The sequence below is a fragment of the Colius striatus genome, chromosome Z, assembly GCF_028858725.1.
Source record: "Colius striatus isolate bColStr4 chromosome Z, bColStr4.1.hap1, whole genome shotgun sequence".
Taxonomy (NCBI): Eukaryota; Metazoa; Chordata; class Aves; order Coliiformes; family Coliidae; genus Colius; species Colius striatus.
The window spans coordinates 14474956-14497002 of NC_084790.1; the positions used below are offsets into that span (position 1 = coordinate 14474956).

The 22047-nt window shown below is 36.6% G+C and overlaps 1 protein-coding gene across 1 annotated transcript in view; it reads right to left on the reverse strand.

Annotated features, from left to right (window-relative positions):
- MSH3 (mutS homolog 3) overlaps positions 1-22047 on the reverse strand; it is a 114084-nt gene that overhangs the window by 80749 nt on the left and 11288 nt on the right. Inside the window, exons 7-8 of the mRNA XM_062017553.1 lie at positions 21358-21503; positions 20276-20442 (exon numbers count right to left, since the gene is read on the reverse strand). Coding sequence (XP_061873537.1) covers positions 20276-20442; positions 21358-21503 — 313 coding nt within the window. The remainder of the gene's footprint in view (positions 1-20275; positions 20443-21357; positions 21504-22047) is intronic.

A 22047-nucleotide genomic window follows, 5' to 3' on the forward strand; every position in this document is an offset into this window, starting at 1 on the left:
CTTGAAAAAGAAAACAAGAAATGTAATCCATGAATTATATCATCATTTTCATCTGCTTTTGATAACATTTCCACAGAAGCCAGATATAGCCCATCCTAAAATATTTAACAAAGACAATGCTCTACTGCAAAATACCATTGAATCTATAGAAATACTGTAAATAATTTCATACTTGACCATAAGACCTACAGCAACCATTTAATACTACTTTAAATTAACCTCTAACATAGTGATAATTGACTTTCAAAATTACCATGCTTTTTACCAAAAGGGACTTGTAAAAGAACATCTACGCCACCAGAAAACAGTGTGGCAAAGAGAAAAACTGAGCCCTGCATATTATATAACTAGAAATATTACCACCTTATCTTGCATCACTAAGAGAGTGTGTACTGCTAAAAGGCACCAAAAAATTCCAGACAGGCACAGTAAAGATGATTGAACAGCCTTGAAATCAAATGAGTTCTGAAACTCTAATACAAATGTGTACGGTGAATTTTGGACCATCACCTTGTTCTACACCGCAGCTTTTCTACTACCCCTTCTCACAACTCCACACCTCCTTCACTGTATTGTACACCTCTCAAAAGTGCTCTTTGCTTCACAATTTCTCGTGGTGTCTGATCCTACTTGTGTTGATTGACAGGAACATCAAACTTTCCCATTTTGAACAGCAAAAACTTTTGAGTACAAAGCACTTCCTTTGTTTCTCTTTCAGTCCTTTTGGAAAGGCTTCCCACCCACCAGATCTTGCAGTGAAGTCATAACCATTGTGCTTCTGTCAAATCACTGCCTACTATCATTAAAACTCACCATTACAATCCCATTCTAGAATTAAGCTGATGAAGAAAAACTCAGTAGAGTACATATTATTCAAAGACGTCTTCCCGAGCAGCAGAACTAGCAGCCCAAATTCAGTTAGAACAAAGTCAAGCTTAATGATATTTCTTACCTCTTTTAGTCACCTCCCTTTCCCTTATGCTGAGTACCTTAGCAAATGCCTGAGCAAAAACCTCTTAGGCATTTTTAGTTTTATGTATGTGAACTACCACTGGCCCTCAAAACATTAAAAGCTATCAAGAACCTATATATTCATATCCAAAACATTTAGCACTTTGTCGAAGAAAGGAAAGCATTTCCTAGGTGAGGCTGTTAAAATATGTAAAAATCAAAAGCAGATGGCTACAGTACAACATACTTCTAAAAAGAATATTGAATTTAATTGGTGACTTCTTCAAGTCACTCCAAATCAAAGTTGAATATTGCAGAATGTATCAGCTAAAGAAAATCCACAGTGGTTCTGAGAAATGCTGCTGAAGCATGGACTATGCATTTGCCCAGGTGATGGAAAAAAGGGTATTCTACCAGCAGATACACAGCATAAATAGGAAGTTGCAGGGAAGTCATCACTAGCTTATGAAACATAATTTGCAATGATTATGTAAGAAATTGTGGAGATGGTGACAGAGAGAGTCCATCCATGCATCTGTTATAAATCAACTTGAACTAACTTCCCACACTACAACCACGACTCTACCTGCCAAGAACTGTCAAAACCATAAATCCTGCTCTTTAATCAGCACGAGAATTGCTGTGGAAATTTACTAGGAGCACTGAACATCCAATATGGACCACACAAAGAAAGTATATTGCTTCTGCGAGCCAGAGGGCCATACCTGGATCTTCCTGGATCTTCTTGCATTGAAACCATTAAAGTTAACTGCTCTGAAGAAGGCATTCAGGCTCTAACACACCTTCATGTGGTCTGTACAGACACAGTAGGCCTACTGCTTGTTTTTCAAAACTACGTAAAGGAAGCTTTGAACCTTTTATAATATGTAAATACTTACATATACACTAACAATACAGCAAAAAGGAAAACTGTATTAAAAGACAGTCTGTCTTTTTTGTTGGTCTGGACTGCTGTACTAGAGGAGGACAGAAAATGCTGAGGTCCCACAGGGACAGCCTGAAGAAGGGATAAGGCCAGGGAGCAGATGGCTGTACTTTCCACACAGATGTCATGTGGGAATGGAAGAGCTGAAAAGCCTCCAGGAAGAATCTATCTATGCCTTGTCTGCATTACCAAAAGTAATAATCTGACTCCTTTCTGGAAACTCATCAGTGGTCAAAATTAGCCACAAGTAACTAATTCTGCCCTCTGATCATTAGATTTATGTTCACAGCTGGAGAACACATGATACTCCAAATAAACTATGGGCAACTGGAAATTTTCTTCTTTCAGTTTAGGTGTGCAAATCACATGTCAGAGCAGAAACAATGGCCTAACATTTCTCCCATGCATTCCTCAGCTGAGTCCTGTCAGAAGAAAGTCACTGGTTCTCAAAGTGGCAGATTTCATCTAGCAACACATATCTGAACAAAAAAAAGAAATTAAAAAAAAAGGGGGGGGGGGAGAAGGAGGGGGGGTAAAAAAGGAGGGGGTGACGAAAGAAGGGGGTGACGAAAGAAGGGGGTGACGAAAGAAGGGGGTGACGAAAGAAGGGGGTGACCAAAGAAGGGGGTGACCAAAGAAGGGGGTGACCAAAGAAGGGGGGGAAAAAATAAGAAATGCCAAGTTTGCTTGATAGTTTGCACGACCCTGTAGGATTACAGATCAATTTAGAAAAATTAAGGAGAAATAAAAACAAAAATAAAATCCATCTCACTATTTAAATTTAAAAGAAAAAAAATACACACTGATGTGCTTTCAAACTATCCTGACACATCATTACCTGGCATTCAGGCAGAAAACCTACAACAGTTCTTGAACTCTTCGCTTAAAACACCACATTATTCTAACAAGTCACAACAAAAAGGAGACTGTTTCAGGAAAATTTGATCTTGACATTTTTGCACACAACTTGATATTCTTATTTTTTTATTAATAGTTATTATTTACTATTTATATTTATTATCTGTAAAATACACATCTTAGCTATAGCCAGACCTGAAGCTTTTGGGTAGCCACTCCTCTGGGTGCTATCCATGACTTTCAAAAGGTGAGAAATCATTCAACTGCTGTGGAAAAGAAAACCAACAGCACAGTATTTATACATCACACAATGCTCCGCATTCAGCATAACATTACACATGTCTAGGGGACCCAGCTGGAGGAGTACATCTAGGCTACACTATCATTCCAATGCAACTAACAGAAGTAAAAGAGTAATATGAAGCACAAAGCTTCACAGTATTGGCATCAGTGCTAACAAACTGGTGCTCATTTGTCTAGTTCCTTTACAATCACATATCATTCATTCTTCTTCTCGATTTTTCCATGCAGGTAGGACACTAAGGGATACTGACATCAATTATATGCAAAGAAAATGCAGGGAAACATACCAGGATAATGCAATTTAGTACCATGGAGGCAAATCCATTCTTGTGACAGTGAAGGCAAGCCCATACTGGGCCAAGGATGATGAGATCAAAAGTGATTATTCCACTCTACTTGGCATTCATAAGATCCTAACTGGAGCACTGAGACCAGTTTGTACCTCCAGTACAAGACACTTATTAACAGAACAGAGGGAATTCAGCAGGACCTCTAAGACAATCAGGTGGCTAGAGCATACTAAATACACTGAACTTATTTGGCACAGTGAAAACTAAGGGGGCATCTTCTATCTAAAAGGCATTTAGAGAAGGCTGGAGTAGACACTTAGCAGAGGTCCACAATGAAAGGACAAAGCCAAGCCAAAACCAAAAAGATGCAACTTGTTCCAAATTCTGCACAGCCTTTAGGAAAAATAAAAATTCTTCCTCACAAGACCAATCAAGCACATAAGCAGGTGGTATACAGAGGCTGGGGACTTCCTGTCCTTGAGGACATTTTAAACTGGGCAAAACTGCATGAAATCAGATCTAAAATGGAATACAGCCACCTGCTTTGAGCATGACGTTTGGCAAAATGACCTCCAGAATACCCATACAAGCAACATTATTCCTAGATTCTGAGAAATAAGTGACTCTAAGAAACTGTGAAATTTATTAAATATAACGTAAACCAGCCATAGCTTAATTGCACCAGTAAGAACAAGAACATAAAGACTGGCTGCAAAGCCTTCCTTGCCTTACAGCACTGTTCTAACAAGCAGTTTTTTCTGTGCTGTAGAAAAGAGACAGCATGTAACAATTAATTTACTGTTTACAACAATCTACTAATGAGATCAGAAATTGATCTGATGCTGAAATAATTATGGTTCCAGAGCTGGTTTGTGACAACATCATAGTCTCAAGCGATTTGCTTATACAAAGTCTTTCTCACACATCTCAAAGTCGAAGTATGTGCTCAGAAAGTCGAAGTATGTGCTCCGAGTAGTGGATGCTCTTTAGAAAACTAAGGAATTTTCCATGCAGGGATTCAAATAGAAGCATCCAGCCAGTAGCTGTGAGATGAAGAGATATGCACTTCCCCTTTTCTGTGGGCAAACTTCATACACAACAAAGATATACTATTTAAGCTGATTATCTAACCATATTTTTCAGCTGAGGCTGCAGCATAAAGTCTCATATTTTTTGCATTTCTGGTATATATAACTAGCTGTTCACATTTCATTCTTCTCTCATGCCATTGACAGCATCACTTGAACTGACGCCAACTGAAATGATACGATAGGTTATGTAACTACTCAGTCTACTATGTTTTCTTCCTTCATTGGGAGGATCGATGCTCAGGACACCTAGCACATTCAAGTCCTCTCTATACTACATAAATAAAAATATTAAGTCACAACAAGATCTTGCAGCTGCCAGCATTTGTAACCACATATGTAATTAGAGACCATAAAAAACCCCTGTTAAGCATCTCCTTCCCAAAAATCAAACCTACTCCGTTTTGAAGAAGCTTCAGTAATCAGTCTGAGTTTTCCTTTGGATATGGTCTATATCTTATAAGCATGTTTATCCTTTTGCAAGAAAGATCCAGCAGTTTGTTGCTACAGTGCATTTTTCATAATGATCTTACAACATACTATAGCTCTGTCAAACTGTATTATCCCTGCTTTACTTACAAAAAATTACTCCGAGCTCTCCAGCTAGAAGAGACTCCAATTCCAACCTCACAGAGACATCCAGTGAGATGCTACCATCAAATTTAAACACAGTAGACAAAGTTCTGCTCTATCTCCACTCCTTTTTTTCCTTTGCTGTTCCTCTTCATTGCTATCAAGCCATGACAGCATGCTAGTTACATCCCTACTGTAAAAAGGACATATCCAAAAGAGCAACAGAGGTTCTCTGTGACCAATGGGAGTTTTGCAGTTCCCAGCCATCTCAGAAAACAAAAACTGGAACACAGAATGGTCCCATGAGGCCCCTCTTTACCAGAGGAGAATAATTTCTTAAGAATGAACACTGTAAACCTAAACAGACAAAAGATATTCTATAGGTGCAGAAAGATTTGTACATTTTATGTTGTTACAATATGCCAAATAACACAGGTAGAGCTTGTCTTCAATAAGTGACTATTTACTGCTTTCAATGAATGAGCTGAGCCTGAGAACTGTACTGCTATTAGAAGATTTCTTGTGTGTAGTCAGGAAAAGGCAAACATATGGTCAGCTTTAGTCATGTAACGCTTCCCTCTGGGAACAAAACATTCTGGCTTGCTAACCATCTATGTCATGTTTTAAAAGGGGTTCCTCTGCCAGTTGGTTACATAGCCTGCCTTCTTATGAAGTAGCACATGCTTACTGATGTTGGTTACCCAACATACACTGAACTAAGAAACTATGATTTAAATCCCATTGCTTGAGCAGCATTTGGCAGAGCACTTACCTCCCTCAGATAAAGAGCTTTATGTGTTTTGTAATATTCTTAATAGAGGCTGCTGGACAGAAAACAGCAAACAGCTGGCTAGTCAATTACACTTTTAATTAATGTTTCCTTCAATAAGCTGATAGAGATTTAAGAATCCATTAAATGTAATGAGATAAATTTGTTAAATTTTCAACAAATAACTTAAGGCTTTCCTGTGAGATACACAAAGATGTCTAAACAAAGGGCCATTTCTATAGTCCTGTAATTAAGCTGCACATGGCTAATTAACCTCATTTCATATTCTATGAAAAGTTAATACAAGGGAAAAAGCAGAAAAGTTATCTTTCCCATGGCTTAAAATGTAACATACAGCTTCTGTACACTATGTACTTTTCATATTATTGCTTTGCTAAGGTTTAGAATCAATTAGCCAACAGTGAAATTGTTATTTTACAACTGGAAAATACATTTAAAGGAAACGGATGAGAGCTGTGTAGATTTAATGGTATATTTTTTAAGAAAAAAGATGAAGACGCAGATCAGGATTCAAACTGAAATCAATTTATTATATTTACACTTTGAAGGTCTTGAATGAATGGTCTATGTGGCAATGATTCAGCCAAAACATAATTTGCAATACCACAATAATGCACACCATCTCTGAAGAACCGAAGACCAAAGTGGGAGAGGTTTGGTTTTGGTTTTTTAAGTAAAAATTGAAGAAAACTAAGAGTATCCTAATTCTACCGGCAATTGATATTTACTTTAACATTAGATTTCTTAAGTCAAGTCTTAAGGAAAATGAAGAATACAACTTCTTTTATTAACAATAAATTAAATCCTTGCCGTCTTAGAGGAATAAAGCTACTAAGTAAAACTGTTTATTTTTGTCAGACGAAGGATTCTTGTACACAAGACACATTGCCTTCTCTTTGTTCAGTTCCCGTATTTTAAAATACATTAAATTGGTGGCATGATATAGTGGAATCCATCTATAAAGACTGTTCCTAACAAAAACAAAAGAATCCCCTTCATTCACCTTAATATAAAAGGTACTAGGTACAAAACTACATTCTGCTCATAGTAAATGACGAGACAGAAGTGTCTGAAAAGACATTCCTATTAACATGCATCCATTTCTTGTTATAATTTGTATCTGAAATACTACCTGGGTACGAACTGTAACATGCTAAGTCCTCTCTCAATAGACAACTTGTATTGTACAATTGTCAACGTCACCATATTATAAGACAGGTTTGGGTTTTTTTTAAAAAAAAGGAATTATGTGAAAAGAAAGATGGTTTCATCTTTCTTTTTTCTTTTAATTCCTCACATTGCAGATCCTGTTTAGAGCACAACATTTGCACATCCAAGAGTACAGCCTGGCCACCAATTCAAGGTGATACAGATTAACGTAGCCATCATATACAAGAATTAAGATGTTGATAGGACTGTTATTTCTTTCCTTGTGCACTGACATTAAAGCTTGGAAAATTATATAGTGAACCATAAAAAGAATTCTAACCAGTCAAAAACGTACCCACAATAAACAAATGAGCAGAGTAGCTTTTTACCTGGTTGTTACCTGATGCATTTCACCATGAAGCCACAAAAACTTTCACAATGAACGTATCAAAAGGGTCATTGAATGTTATCGATCAAAGTTATAGATGAAATTCCATTCTGAGGTTCCTTTTCCCAGTATTTCAACAAACAAACGTACTACTTTTTAATTAATAACATTTGATAACCTAATAATTATATATCACAGGATGATTAAAGTGCCGTGCTACCTTCAGTTCACTTTTGTAACATCAAAATGGTACACAATTGTTTGTTAGTTTGGCTGAAGCACCAGCTTTTACTTTAAATCTTTGCAAAGACATAATACAAACCCTCAAATGCAACTCTTCTGTGATCAACATTCCTTTAATAGCCTACTAGACTTCTAAAACAGATGTATATTCCTTGACTGAGTAACCACGGGATCCTTCACTTACGTTTACTGCCTTCTTCACTTTGAGGCATGACATCACTGGGAAGAACCTGACACACATTATCTTTAAAACAACAATATGAGCAAGCTAGAACAATTCTAGAAGTATAATATGCAGTGATATTAGAAATGTAATCCTTAGTCCTGTCTTATCAGAGCTTAGGTGGTTTGCCTTATCACAGCCTTTATCCATGCTTTTTTGCATCACTTTTGTATCCACTGTATCCAAAAGATGATCCACTGTATTCAAAAGGCCCTACACTCACACTAAGTTACAGAGATCTCTTCTTCCATATTACCAAAGTTACCACTTCAAACCAGTTACCCATCTATTGGACTGTATGAAATGCAGGGCTCTGACAAGACATAGAAATAGATCACTATATTACAGGCATTTTCAGACAAAGTATGTCTGGACCAAAAGAGAGGAATTTATTCTATCTAATCAAGAAACCTGCATTAAACAAGACAGCATAAAGCCAGGGATCTTAACCAACAGCTGTCTCCACTCCTCAGGATTATTTTTCTTTTTCCTAATAGAATTGGTAGTTCCAAGCCATGATTCATAAAATTTCATTATGATTTCAAGTAATAAATAGTAAAGAGATTCAAAAATATATATTAAAAAAAAACCTTAATGCAAGATGCGACCTGATCTAGGTGACCCTGCCTCTACAGGGGGGTTGAACTGGATGATCTCTAAAGGTCCCTTCCAACACCTACCATTCTATGATTCCATTCTAAGATAGTCATAACTGCATTTTACTATGATAATTATGAAAGCATTTCTTAACTTAGGCAACCCAAAAGCATTAGCATTCAAATTCTTATGCCAGATCAAGTCTGTAGTCTGAATCTGGCTGTGTCTGAAACCTAAGCCATAAATAATTTCTCACATCCACATTAGTTAACTAAATGTTTACTACTGTGTGATCAGGAGACTGGAGCATCTGTGTTACAAGGAAAGGCTGCAGGAACTGGTGCTTTTTAGTCTAGAGAAGAGGAGACTGCAGGGGGATCTCATCAATGTTCGCAAGTACATAAATGGTGGATGTCAGGAGGTTGGGGCATCACTTTTTTCTGTTGTATCTAGTGACAAGACAAGGGGTAATGGACAAAAGATGGAACACAAAAAGTTCCATTTAAACATAAGGAAAACCTATTTCATTATGAGGGTATTGGAGTCCTCGCACAGGCTGCCCAGGGAGGGTGTGGAGTCTCCTTCTCTGGAGGTCTTCAAAACTCGCCTAGACATGTTCATGTGACCTGATCTAAGTGGACCTGCTTTCACAAAGCAGTTGGACTATATTATCTCTAACCAACCCCTACCATTCTGTGATTGTGTGCTCTACTTTCAGTCCTTCTCAGCTTAGCTTTAAGAATGTTTTTTACATCTTGACATCTTTGTACATTTTAAGTCACCAAGCATTATAGATTCTGTAGCAGCTGAGGACATCTTCTTGCAGCTTTGAGTTTGCAAAATTGTATGAGAAATCTAGCAGAAAGAAGCATCTTTGGCTTGTGTTGACTACACAGCTTCCTATGCTACATGCAGCTCCTGCCCTTCAAAGTCCAAGGCTGGCCTAAACAGTCATTATATAAGCCTGGTTGTAAAATGCCCACTTAAAAGAGAAGTGGTCTGTAACATCTTCTGGTGATTTTCATTGGCCCAGTTTAAATTCAGGTTTTCTCCACTGTCCTGATAATGCTGTGGCCCAGAAAATTAGATCCTATACAAGCTTTGATGGAGACATTAAACTTAACAAAAAGGTAATTAAAAAGCTGGTCTAGGAAAATGGACATTACTTCAAATTCAGTTTTTAAAAAAGTGAAGCCCCGTAATCAGCTTACAGTTTTCCTTAGAGAATTTTTAGGCTGTCTGTAAGCCAAAGAATCCCTTTTTACAGCTAAGAGTCCTTCATGAAACAACGGCTTTTTTTATGGGCAACCTATACAAAATCCTATACAGCTCATCCAGATACAAATAACTGCTACATTACACATGTATATACTTTCACCTAGATTAACTCAAAGCACAAATCCTTTAATTAAATTTCAAAGACAAATTGTTTTTTTTTTAATCAAGACCAATAAGGAACAACAAATACACTGTATTTGCAATATATACAGAATACTTTATGGTGAGACTTCTCCATTTCGAGATGCAAATCCATGTGCTATCTTTTCAGATAATTAAAGCAGTTTAACACATCAGTTAATATTGTAAGTAAGGATTATTGACAGCTACACAACCGTTCTCCATAAATTAAAGGCTTCTTTTTTCAGTCTTTCCCTCTTTCTACCTCCCTTGCTCTCAGATGCATGAAGAACTTATTTATTTCTTTATTTACAGCGAATGCAACACTGTCCTGTGAATGGATTCAATGGATGGACTGTTTGTTGTATGAGAAACTAGTTGGATGCTTGCATCCAGAGTGCAGTGGTCAACAGGTCATTCTACATTTCTATGATTCTGTGATACCACCTTGCTTTTCACAGTGTTCTCCTGGTTATTCCTCAAGCCCTCATGTTTCATAAAAAGGGGAAAGTCATAGCCCAAAAGCAGTGTAAGAGTAAGATGTAGTGAAATGAAATACAAGAAAAAAACCCAGGAAATCTGTTCAGTAAAGTTATCCTTCCTTCTCAGAAACCTGAACTTCATCCGCATATGTGAAAGATGAATAAGGGGTCTGATTTACGTCCTCCTTGGGATGCTACCTAGGGAGCTGATGCCTCTCTCTCCATCTTAAGGTCCCTGTCAGCCATGACTTACTTTATGGGCATGTAGAGGAAGAGTGCTATGCAATCTGATGCAAGGAGTACCTGAAATGTTGCTGGAGATGGGAACAAGGGCATCCTAGATCCAGGAAACAAAATGTCAAAGATATAAAGAGGTGAGAAAGACTCAAGAAAGCAAATAGCATAGTTGTAAAAGAATAAGCTGAAGATGGAGGGGTGGAGAGTTACCTTTTACCTTCCAGTTGACAAGCAAGAATCAGGAACAATATGACACAGGAACAGATCCAAGTATATTTGCCGTAAATTGTGTTTAAGTACATTATCTGCTCTACAGAAAGATTCTTTCATGTAAGTTGAAAGTAAAGACAGATACATTAAACACTCTTGTATTTAAAAATACTGCACTTCTAAGTTTTGTACTGGAAGAATTAATTACTATAGCAATAATTTCAAATTCTTTATTAAGAGCTAAAAAACATCCGTGTACATCTAGAAGCAAACTGAAGTATAAATTTCCAACAATAATTTTTACTATTCCAGATTCCCAGAGGAAGAGTCCATGATTAAAGTACGCTCCTTATAATTCTAATTTACTGAAAACCTCATACCTATACCACACATCAAAAAGAACAGCTGTTAAAAAAGACAAATATTGTAAACCAGTCAAGCACAAAATTAAACTGTTAAAGATAGCCTGAAAAACAAAGCTTGTTCCTCTTTGCAGTTCAGCAGATTGATACCACATAAAAAAGACATTTCAGTTTCATTTTCTTCAAAATTAAGAAAATTAACAGATCTTATTTTATCAAAAATATCTTCAATGGATTTTTTCACTTGCCTAACTCAGGAGGGGTTGGAAATCACAATTACAAGAACATTACTATTCCTCTTACTGTAGTAACACTGCTATCTGCATGTCAAACGTGCAGACAGTTTCAGTGTCCCACCCATACTCATCTCACTTACGTCATTACCTTGTTTTTATTAAAATTGCTGAATTTCTAACTCCCAGCACTAAAAATGAGGCAGGAAATGTGGGGGGAAAAAAATGTTTGAGAAATCAACACGTTCAAGGATTCCGTGAATCCAATGTTTCCACAAAGACAGATTTATGTTCCAAGCCAACTTCAAAGAAGAATAAATTACAAAAAAGAAGTTGTCATTAAAAAAAAATGCTAAGACTTTTAACAAATATGACAACAAACATCCATAGCCTGTTAGCAAAATGTTAAAATTCACAAGCCAGCTTTAAGAATTTAAGAGACCTCTCCAATTGAATATGTGCACTCTGGCTGCAGGTTACTGCAACATTTTCATCTATATCTGGAACAAAGGAAAATATGCAACTGATGTTCTGGTTGTATGAACAAGTTGGCATCAGACATACATATGCTGCTTCATAGCATGTTAGTTCCTGCATGATAGACCCAACGGTACACACACATTTATCCTTACAAATGTCCAGTTAGATTACTTCTCAATGAAAACAGACAAGTTACCCTCATGTTTAAAACACAGAACATGCAGACTGGAAGTTACCATGGAGCAGCCAATGTACAGGACAGCCTAGAGTATGGAGTTACAAAAGCGAAGTAGTGATATAACTGGATCCCTCAGAAAGTATTTTACTTTCACTCAAAATTCCCTTTTAGCCCAAAAGGTGTTGCCAGTTATATTTGGGGATTGGCTGCTTTTAAGAAGAGCCACTCACCTTTTGTTCTGGTCTTCTAAAAGTATATAAGCAAGTGACTGGTCTACCAGAAAGACTCGAGCGCTCCCTGTATCCGTATAGTTAGAGTTGCAGAGACATTCAACAATTTGCAAGTCATTTATATCTGTACTTTAACACAGTTGTCTCAAATTCCAGTTTTAGTCATGTGGATGCCTTCCCTCCTCTCATTTCAGTACAGTATGCAGTTGCTATACAGACCACAATTGTAGAACCCTCCAATTTACACCAGCTTGTCAGATGTAACCTCCTGCTCTATCACTAAAATCTCTAATACATATAACATGCTACACTAGCTTATCAGCAAAGCCAATGTCCACTACTAGATGTTCATTTATTTGAGTGAAAATTGCATTCTCTGAAAACTGGAAATTAAATTACTAACATGAATTACATCAGAATAATACTGCTATTTGAGTACTTGGGTTATTTGTAACTTTATCAGAGTAATGACCTCTATCTCAAGTTTAAAAAAAAACCTAATGTAAATGAGAATTGTTTCTTCAAATTAGGATTACTGAATTTGGGGAAGTCATTACCATTCTCTACCATTCTCCCTAATGCACCACAATTATTTTCCTCTCGGATATCTAGGGAAAATCAGTTACTACCAATTGATTGCTTTCATCCCCTACATCCCCAGCATCAGCATGGTGATGCCACCTCCTGGAGAACAGAGGTATGTATAGAGCTCCAGGCTCCTATCCAGGTTTGTAATTGTAAGCTTCAGCACTCTTCCCTGGCTGAGAAACTTCTAAAGCTGCTGGGAAAAGTCAACAGTATATAAATACATACTTAAAGAAATAAGCAAGCAATATCATAACGACCAGAGAGGACAACAAAAAGTTGAATTACCTACATATAACCTCCTGCAGTTTCTGATCTATAACAATAAATGAAGTAGATAGCAAAACATGAGAAGAAATGCTTTAAAGTTTTAATTTTCCTCCTTCTTTCAATAAGGTGGTGTCCTTTTTTTCCTAAGAAGTGGATTTTTTGACAGTAAGAAATTGCACAAGCATTGAGAGAAATTTAATCATACTTCATTTAATAATTTCTGGCTCAAATACTGAAGGAGGGAAAAAAAGGCCAAAACCATGAATATCACTAATCTGTGCAAAAATATCACAAATACAGCTCCTGAACACAGCATGTTTTACACGCTGCTTGCACACACATGAAAAATAATATACCTTTGTAACAGGTACAAACTGCAGAGGAAACTCATCAGGGCACACATCTTTGCTTTTCCCTGGAGAAATTTACAAAAATACATGGGCAATGGCAAGGCCTGCAAAGGCCAGTTGCTGCTAAAAAATGCTAACTTTGCATGTTATAACGTAATATAACATCCAAGTTAAAAAAAGTGTTCTGCACCCCATTTAGACACAGTACTTTGTCACTGCCTTCCCATGTTTTTCCAGTGAACTCATAATAGCACACATAATGGAACAGTAATTTAATTTAAAAGATACTGTATGCCTATGTCATGTCCCAAATTGTGAAGAGCAGTAAGGTAGGCAATGGTAAAAAAGTAGACTTCACACACAAGCAATCTGTCAAAAATTTACACCCTGCTTCCCTCACCTGCAGTGCTGTAAAATACAATAATGAACTGCAATATTGAGAACAGCATGTTTCATGACTGCAACAGGAATAAATTGAATTTAAAAAAAACCCAAAAAATGTCCAACAATTCTTTCAGGTCATGATTTGACACTCGGGGCGGGGGGGGGGCATCTATTCAAAACAGGTGAGCTACAACATAATAAATATTCCTCCAGCAGCTCTCCATACAACTGAGTTGCCCAGGACATGAATTGGATTATTAGCAGTGCAAAAAGCCTCTTTAGTCAGTAAACATCTGTTCAGTGATGCATTTGGGTTTTGTATTTACAGAAAATAGCTCACATGCTGGTTTGTACTTTACTTGCTTTTTTTCATGCTGTAAATTCAACTGGTTGTAGCTTTCATTTATACAAAACATTCTCAAGATGTTTGTCACAGCTTGCCTTTCACTTAAAAATCCATGGGAATATTACAAGCTACACAAGCCATGAAACCACTGGGTTTTATATTTAGCAGCTCTTTAGATACTTTGCACTCCTCTGTTTATCAATTCCATTTGCAATACTGTTTACTCTGTCTGTAACCATCTGATACCTTGTTTTTGCCACTACATGTGTCCTTGCTCATCAACAAACCTTAAAAACTGAGCTATATAAATATACACATATAACGCTCATTGTCTTAAAAAAAAAAACCCTTAACTATACGAAAGCATCCTCTGATCTAAGCAACTATCAACCACATATAAAGATCCAGAAAACTGAAAGCATTTTATATTCATTGACTTCATTCCAGTTGAGTTTCTACTTCTTGCCTGAAGCCATAAATCCATAACTTTATCCATGAGAGCAGTTAGCAATGAATAGCACTACTAACCAATGCATGTAATAAATGAGCTACAGCTCAGCCCTTTACAAGTTAAGTTATAAAGACAAGGAACTGGGCTCCATCTCACAGAACCCAAAGCACTGTTCTACCATAGTACCATGCATATTGAATCAAAAATAAAAAACCCAAAAGATGTCTCTTATTCTTGATTTTTTATGAACTACACCTGGGGGGCAGGATGATAAGAAATAACCAAAAAGCAGACCAACATCACCACCAGCCAATGATTTATCCTAACGATAAATCAGAGATTTATCGAGATCACGATAGGGCTGAAACTTGAGAGTAACACACTTGTGGAGCAATGCAGTTACCTAACATACCACAAATGATACGAAGTTAGAGGCAGAAGTCCCTGTTAAAACAGAGGGAGTATCGGCACCATACTGTGTTAGTGTAAGCAGAAAGAGCTTGAAACATTATTTATAGAGGTCTTTAAACACAAATGAAAAAAAAGCCTGCCTCACAGGTGGTGAGGGTCAACTACTTGAGAGATTTGTCTCAGAAGTAATTCAGTCATACTAGTGAGCAGGGAGGATGACTTTAGCGCCTGATGGATTTGAAAGAGACCAGAATGCCAGGTGGCAAACTCCAATATTGCAGTACTCCAGTGAAAACAGAAACCTCAATGCCATAATCAGAAAGAACAAAAGTCTTACAGTTATTACATGAGAACTATTATCAGACCTATCTGCAGCCTAAATAAAGCATAACAGAGGTGTTAAAATTGCCTCCTAGATTATAGGCCCAAGCTAACAAAAGAACAGTATGCTTTGCAATCATAAAAAAGTGAAAACTCTGTGGGCATAGACAGTTCCTGTATCATCCTGATTTTGGATTGCTGGCCAGGCATCAAAGAAAATATGTAAAGGAGAAATTATGTTTTGGATTTAAAGTTAAGTACTTGTGAACAGTGTGTTTTTACATGATATCAAAGAATACTACAGAAGAAAACCACATCAAAAACAACAAATGGAAAAAAAAAACCCAAAGACTAGCACTAGAGTGCTCTTAAAATGCACTGGATTTTTCAAAAAAGGGCCACATGAACAGAGAAAAAACAACGAAATGGGAAAGGAGTCTCAATCTCAGGAAGACCAGTACAAGCCAACTTCTAAAGCAGTTAAGGAGGATGGGTATTGACCATTAACTAGGAAGAGCCTGAAGTGCAAAACAGTGTTTGCCTGTAAAAACATACCTACTTTTTGAAGGCAAGAATGCTTTCTTGGTTTTCTAGAAAGAAGGAAACTAAAAATGCTAAATTATTTTCCTCCAACCAGGCCAGCACTTGCAAACAGATGTTACTAACAGTTTGGGAACAGAACAGTACCCACCAGAACAGTTTGTTCTGAACCAGTTTCCATAACCTACTTTGAACTTACACTTTGCTTTTCAAGGAAGGCTCACCACTAAAACTGACCTCCAGTTCAGTGTCCTTGAATAGTACTTTGTAGTCATTAAATTTGTTCTTGAATAGTACTTTCTAGTTATTGATTTTTATGGACAATGTCTGTCAGAACATTGGCAATAGGAGCATTTTATTTACCACCTAAACCAGCAACATGCTAGAAGCAAACAAACGTGAAACTGTCACATGTAAATATATTTGCTTCTATCATCTTTAAGTCACCAAAGGATAAAGTTTCTAACTTGTAACAGAAATCTACACCACAAGTTAAACTATATTTTAAAGCTTACTCAGGTTGCAAGGACTAGAGTTTAATCCAAACAGTTAAGCAAAATATTTTTCTAAAAGATGGATGGGTCTAACTTCATTTAAATCAGTGGTAAAATATCAATTCAGACTAGGATTCTGCTGCCTTAAGTACGCAAGTAACTACACTGCCTTCATAGTAACTGAATTAAAATTCTATTGTACGAACAAATCATACATTTAAGTAATCTTACTGTAGTAGCATTTAGCTTTCCTTACTGATCATTACATTTATGTCCACACCTAACCCACACTTGAGAGCTTCAAAACCAGGACCAAATCTTCCATTTAAACTGCAAACTGCTTTCTTGGGCACAGGTCAAAATACAACTCTTAGTTTATAAAGGAGCTAGGCTGCTGCTTCAGTTGCTTATTCACTAACTGTAAAACTTGGTTCGTTCTTCCTATTGTGAGACTCTGTTCACAGCCACATATAAAAATGTAAAACTCCTTTCTCCACTAATCTGCAGGATAAGCAAACTTTTCACTATCAACTGTATCACATAAAACTTAAGAATTGGCAAGGCTAGTTTCCATTATGTATTTTATTTGCATTTTCATTTCTTACTCAAAATTCTTCAAAATCATTTCATGTTCACCCACAGAAATTATTTCTATCATAATAAAGGACTCCATAGGCTTAAGTAGTAACTCTTGACAATTATCAACCAGATTAAAACATTGAAACCTTTCTGGTGACTTATTTGGCTCTTGTTTCTATTAAAAAAATATTTAGCACAGCAGCACCCTGCCACTCAACTCTTTTTCCCTTCGGTGTTCCTTTGATGTAAATTTGTGAAAATGTACACAATACCAAATTAGAAACACCAGTAAATAGTGTGAATGGTACAGCTGATCCTGCATATGGCTGTGGTGGCAATGAGATCATGCAGAGCAATGCATAGCATTCCATATAGAGAAAATATATACATTATGTATGATTTATTTTTGGAGACTCAAGATAAAAAGATATGTACATTTTGTCTCTGTATATCAAAAAAAGACATAAAAACTCAAGGAACACACTTATAACTCCATCAATATAACCAGACATTGAAACAGGTTATGAGCACTCTCATAAGGCTTCACTGGTTTACATGGAGTAAATATTTCAATTCTTTCTAACAACCATCAGCACATTCTTTGTGCTGGAGGAGACCTAGGCCACATCAACTTGATCAGTCAGTGTGTGAAGTTCTAATATGCAACATTCAACATCTAATCATCCCCCAAGTTACTTAGACATCTCCGGTCCAATTGTTCCACAATATGGGCATGAGTAAGCAGAAAGACCCTTCTCTTCTCTGCTCTTAACCACTCCAAGTTGTACACTTCCTGGGACTGTTTTTCTCTCTCATCTGTACTCTGTTTTTATAAGTGCAGTGCTTTCTGATGCATTATAAACATAAAAAGAGATGAGGAGCCTTTGTGAAACAGAAGATCTAGTTCCCATCGTTTTAGTCAGAAAGGTCTTCAAAAAATTACAGAAACAAAACCTTTCCCAGCTAATGGATGACTTTCACCAGGAGTTCTTAGAAAAGTGCAGACTGAAATTACCTGGAAATGGACAATAACCAAAATTGAATACTTTAGACTACTCAATATGCATTAAAATTACTGCCAGTATAAAAACGATTATATAGAAACTGGAGCCAAGTTAAAAGCACAAGAAAGCAATATACTGGAATGAGCTAAATTACTTCTAAATACTTCAGGGCCCTCTAGTGGTTAAATCTTTGATAGGAGAAAATTTAAAAAAATTGTTTCAAATTAAGGCTACTAAAGTAGTATGTTTTATTTTTAGCACTTCCATGTAATTATGGACATTTAGGCTGGAAAGCTGCCTAGTAAATTACCAGAAAGGAGAAAAACCCTACAGAAAATTAGCTAATGGGTTGTATGTTTTGGTTTTAGTACAAATGAGAAGTTACTTACAAATATTCTCAGCTGTGCACCAAAAGAAACACCTCAAACCAAACAATGGAAAACAATGATTGTCTCAAAATTACATCAGAATTACCATAACACACAACTCAGTACTCGATTCTGAAATATATGCTTGCTATGTGGCTTTATTACATCATTTTACCTTTCTCTGACTTCAACAAAACTGTCCATGCACATCACCAGTAACAAAAAAACTCCAAAACAAATTAACAAAAAGTAAAAATGTCTTCATAGTTGTGTATTTAGAAACAGTTTGGGCATATTCTTCTGGAACTGAATTTGCAAAACAAAAATGTTATCAAAATAAAAGGATTAGCAAGGAAAAAAATCTGTTGGCAACTGGAAAAAGTTGGTTACTTTCTAATCCAGTACTTTATCTGCCTGAGCCTCAACAAGCCATTTTACTGCAAGGAAATACAGCGAGAGCTGATGTTTTTAACTCTTCAAGGCTTTGCAGTCAAGACCTGAGCTGAGGAAACAGAAGAGCCTAGTATGACATCAGCACCCTTCACTATAAGTGTAAGCATCACAACATCACTGAATGATGATGAATATATCACATTCACAAGCCATGTTTTATGATGCTTAACAGCATATCAGACATTTTTAATCCCTCCTCTCAGTCTTGCCTCTCATATACACTGCCCTTGAAAGCTTGATAGCTAAGTAATGCAACATCTATGCAAGTTCCTATAACATGCCACAAAATCAGCTTTCCTAGACAAGGTGATTGCCTGCCCACCACTTCACAACAACTTTTGGGGCAGGGGGAGGAGGAAAGGTGGTTTGGTTTGGTTTTTTACAAAAGGGGATGAAGTATACACTGTCAGGTGGAGAAAGGCATGCCTGTGAGGCAGACTAAGAAGCTCAGACATCTGGAGTGTTAGAGAAAGCTACAAGGCTATGACTTAAAGAGTTTAAATGAGGTCATCAAGGTGCAGTTGACTATCAGCTGGCTACGATCCACGTGACTGTGCTGCATTTGTCTATCTTTATAATATGGGAGGGTGGATGATACTTTTATCTTCCCCCAACACAAAACCTTGCTTATGTAATACATCCCTTTTTCCTTTGGCTTTCTTTAGCTCCAGTTTTGTTAACACATACGAGGAAAATCCGTTCTGACTAGTTCATTCCAAACAGAAATTATAAGCTGTAACCTAGCTCTCCACAGCCCATATCTGCACAGTTAAAAAATAAAATACTGAAAAACTCGTATTTTCTCATAAAAATTATGTCTGCAGGATTTTGCAAGTTCACCACATATGTTCAGAGGATTGCTTTATCCTTCATCTATCGTCCTACAGATTACATTCCCTTCTGTCTTTACTCCACAGTAAAACTGACATATAAATTATGACAAATTTACTCTTGAAATACATGGGGAACTCAAAATATAAACACACAATCAGTCACAAAACTTTCAAGTCTATATCCAAGTTCATGATAGTGTAATAGGACTAACAGAACAAAACACTAGTTACAAAGGTTTTCTATGCCTATATACATTAACAGGAAAATCTCATGCCTTTTAGAGATTTTAAGACTATAAAAAACAAGAGAAACAGACGTATCACACCACTTTCATATCTCAAAGATAAATGCATGGGCTCTGAATAAATCCAATAGATGACATTATCAGGAATGTGGTAGTAAGATTATCTAAATGGAAATAACAAATGTTTAGGTACACAAATCTTTCATAAGTCTGAGATAGAAGAAATGAATTTTGGTTGATACACAATTTAAGAATGAGTGCCCGGAACTCAGTAGGATTTGAGGAATTTTCAAACCAGAAAAATGCTACAGCCATTCTGAAACAGGTCTTTACAGAACCAGACATCCATGCTTGCTTCTGCATCTAAACTCTTACCAATAGCTATGCTGTAATGAAAAAAAGGCAAAAAACCCCAAACAACTAAACACATACCTCATGGAGGTTATACTGTTGATGAGCTTTTCAGATTGATCTGACAAGCTAGATGGAAGTATTATTTCAACAGGCTGCAGACGCAAAATTCGGCTCTCCAATTCTAAACGAGATGCACAATCTCGAAAACTGTCAAAAATTACTTCTCCAGTTGTTGGCTGGATTGCCTGTCAAATTAAACAGAATATTTACATTTTCAGCAAGTGTTTCAGTGACTCAAATTGTTAAACCAGAAAGAAAATTTATAGTATACATCACAAAATTATATAGCACTCACACACTTACTGAAAGTGGCTTATGAAAAAATACAATTGTGTTTTTCAAAACTATTATATGGTAGTAACTTCAAAAGACTACTACAATTTGTCTTCGGAAATCGTAACAATACCTTAAAAATGTGCATGTGCTCTTGTCATCAGTTCATCACTGCTTAACTTCAATTACTAGGCAAATATGTAGAATTGTCATCCTAGCACATGCTTTTGTTGTTCTTCCCTAGCTGCAGTGTGGCATTCAAAGACAAGTATAATCAAGACACTTTCCAATTATGAATTACCAGTAGGTTGGGCTTCATTTATCCCTGTGTTTTGCCAGTTAAACAACCCGGGTTTTAATAACCACCATAACAGAGAATGCAAAGTGTAAACAGCAAAATAATGTGTCTTTCTCTGAACAGTATTTTATAAAGGAAAAAAGCATCCACAAGCTATCAAACAGTGACTCTAGAAATGTCTAAACTTGGAAGATAGTAAAGCATCTGAACTAATAATTTCCCTGAATTTGGTTAAAACACAGCTAAGTTTCTCAGTGAACAGAAAAAAAAAACAGTTTCAGGAATATTCAACTATCAACTCCAGAATTTTTTTGTAGCTTTCAAACATAAAGTCATCACAACTCACAAACAGGTTATATCTTAGATAAATTGCATTTTGTTATGAAAAAAAAACCCAAAAGAATCTAAAAGACAGAACAATCATTAATTTAAGAAGACAACCACCCTCCCCTCAAAAGAACATAACAACCACCTAAAAAAAACTTCACAAAAACCCTAAAACATTGAATTCCCTGTGAAACTAACTTACCATAATGCCTAAAACAATGTCACCTTTCTTCTTGTCTTTTAAGTTTTCTCCATTTTCAGAGATACAGAGGAGGTAATTATCAGGAACATCTGTTGTTACCTCTTCAACATCTAAAGAATCATCTAGCTTCAGCAAAGGGTTTACATGTAACAAACATTAAAAGAAAACGCACACAGATTCCAGTGGATTCTTCACACGGCCTTCTTGTGAAGAAGGACTAGTAAAGATCTAGTCCTTCTAGATCTAGATCTTTCTCACTAGACTTTGTGACAGGCCTTCTAGACTAATGATTTATTTGACCTTTATTACTTTGACTATGATTTTACTAAGCTTCAGGTGACTGTCAGCATGAAGACTAAAGTTGTCTTCACAGGATATCACCTGACTGCATACAGGCTGTTTCAACTTCATATCCCCAAGTCACATGCACCTAATAGAAAAAACTAAACACACTAGATATGCAGCAGCTGGAAAGTAGTCAATACCACGAGTTAAACAAAAGCCTAGCACTTAGCAGGAGGATTAGGTTACATCAAAAATTTGCTGTACGTCTCTGCACCAGATCATACTGCTGAGGCTGCTTTCATTGCGTTTTCCAACCATTACAAGACAATCTGTAAATACACTAGCTTTTCAATAAAATCTCAAGGCTCTGCTTCCCTGATCTGTTCTTAAGTGCAACATCACAGG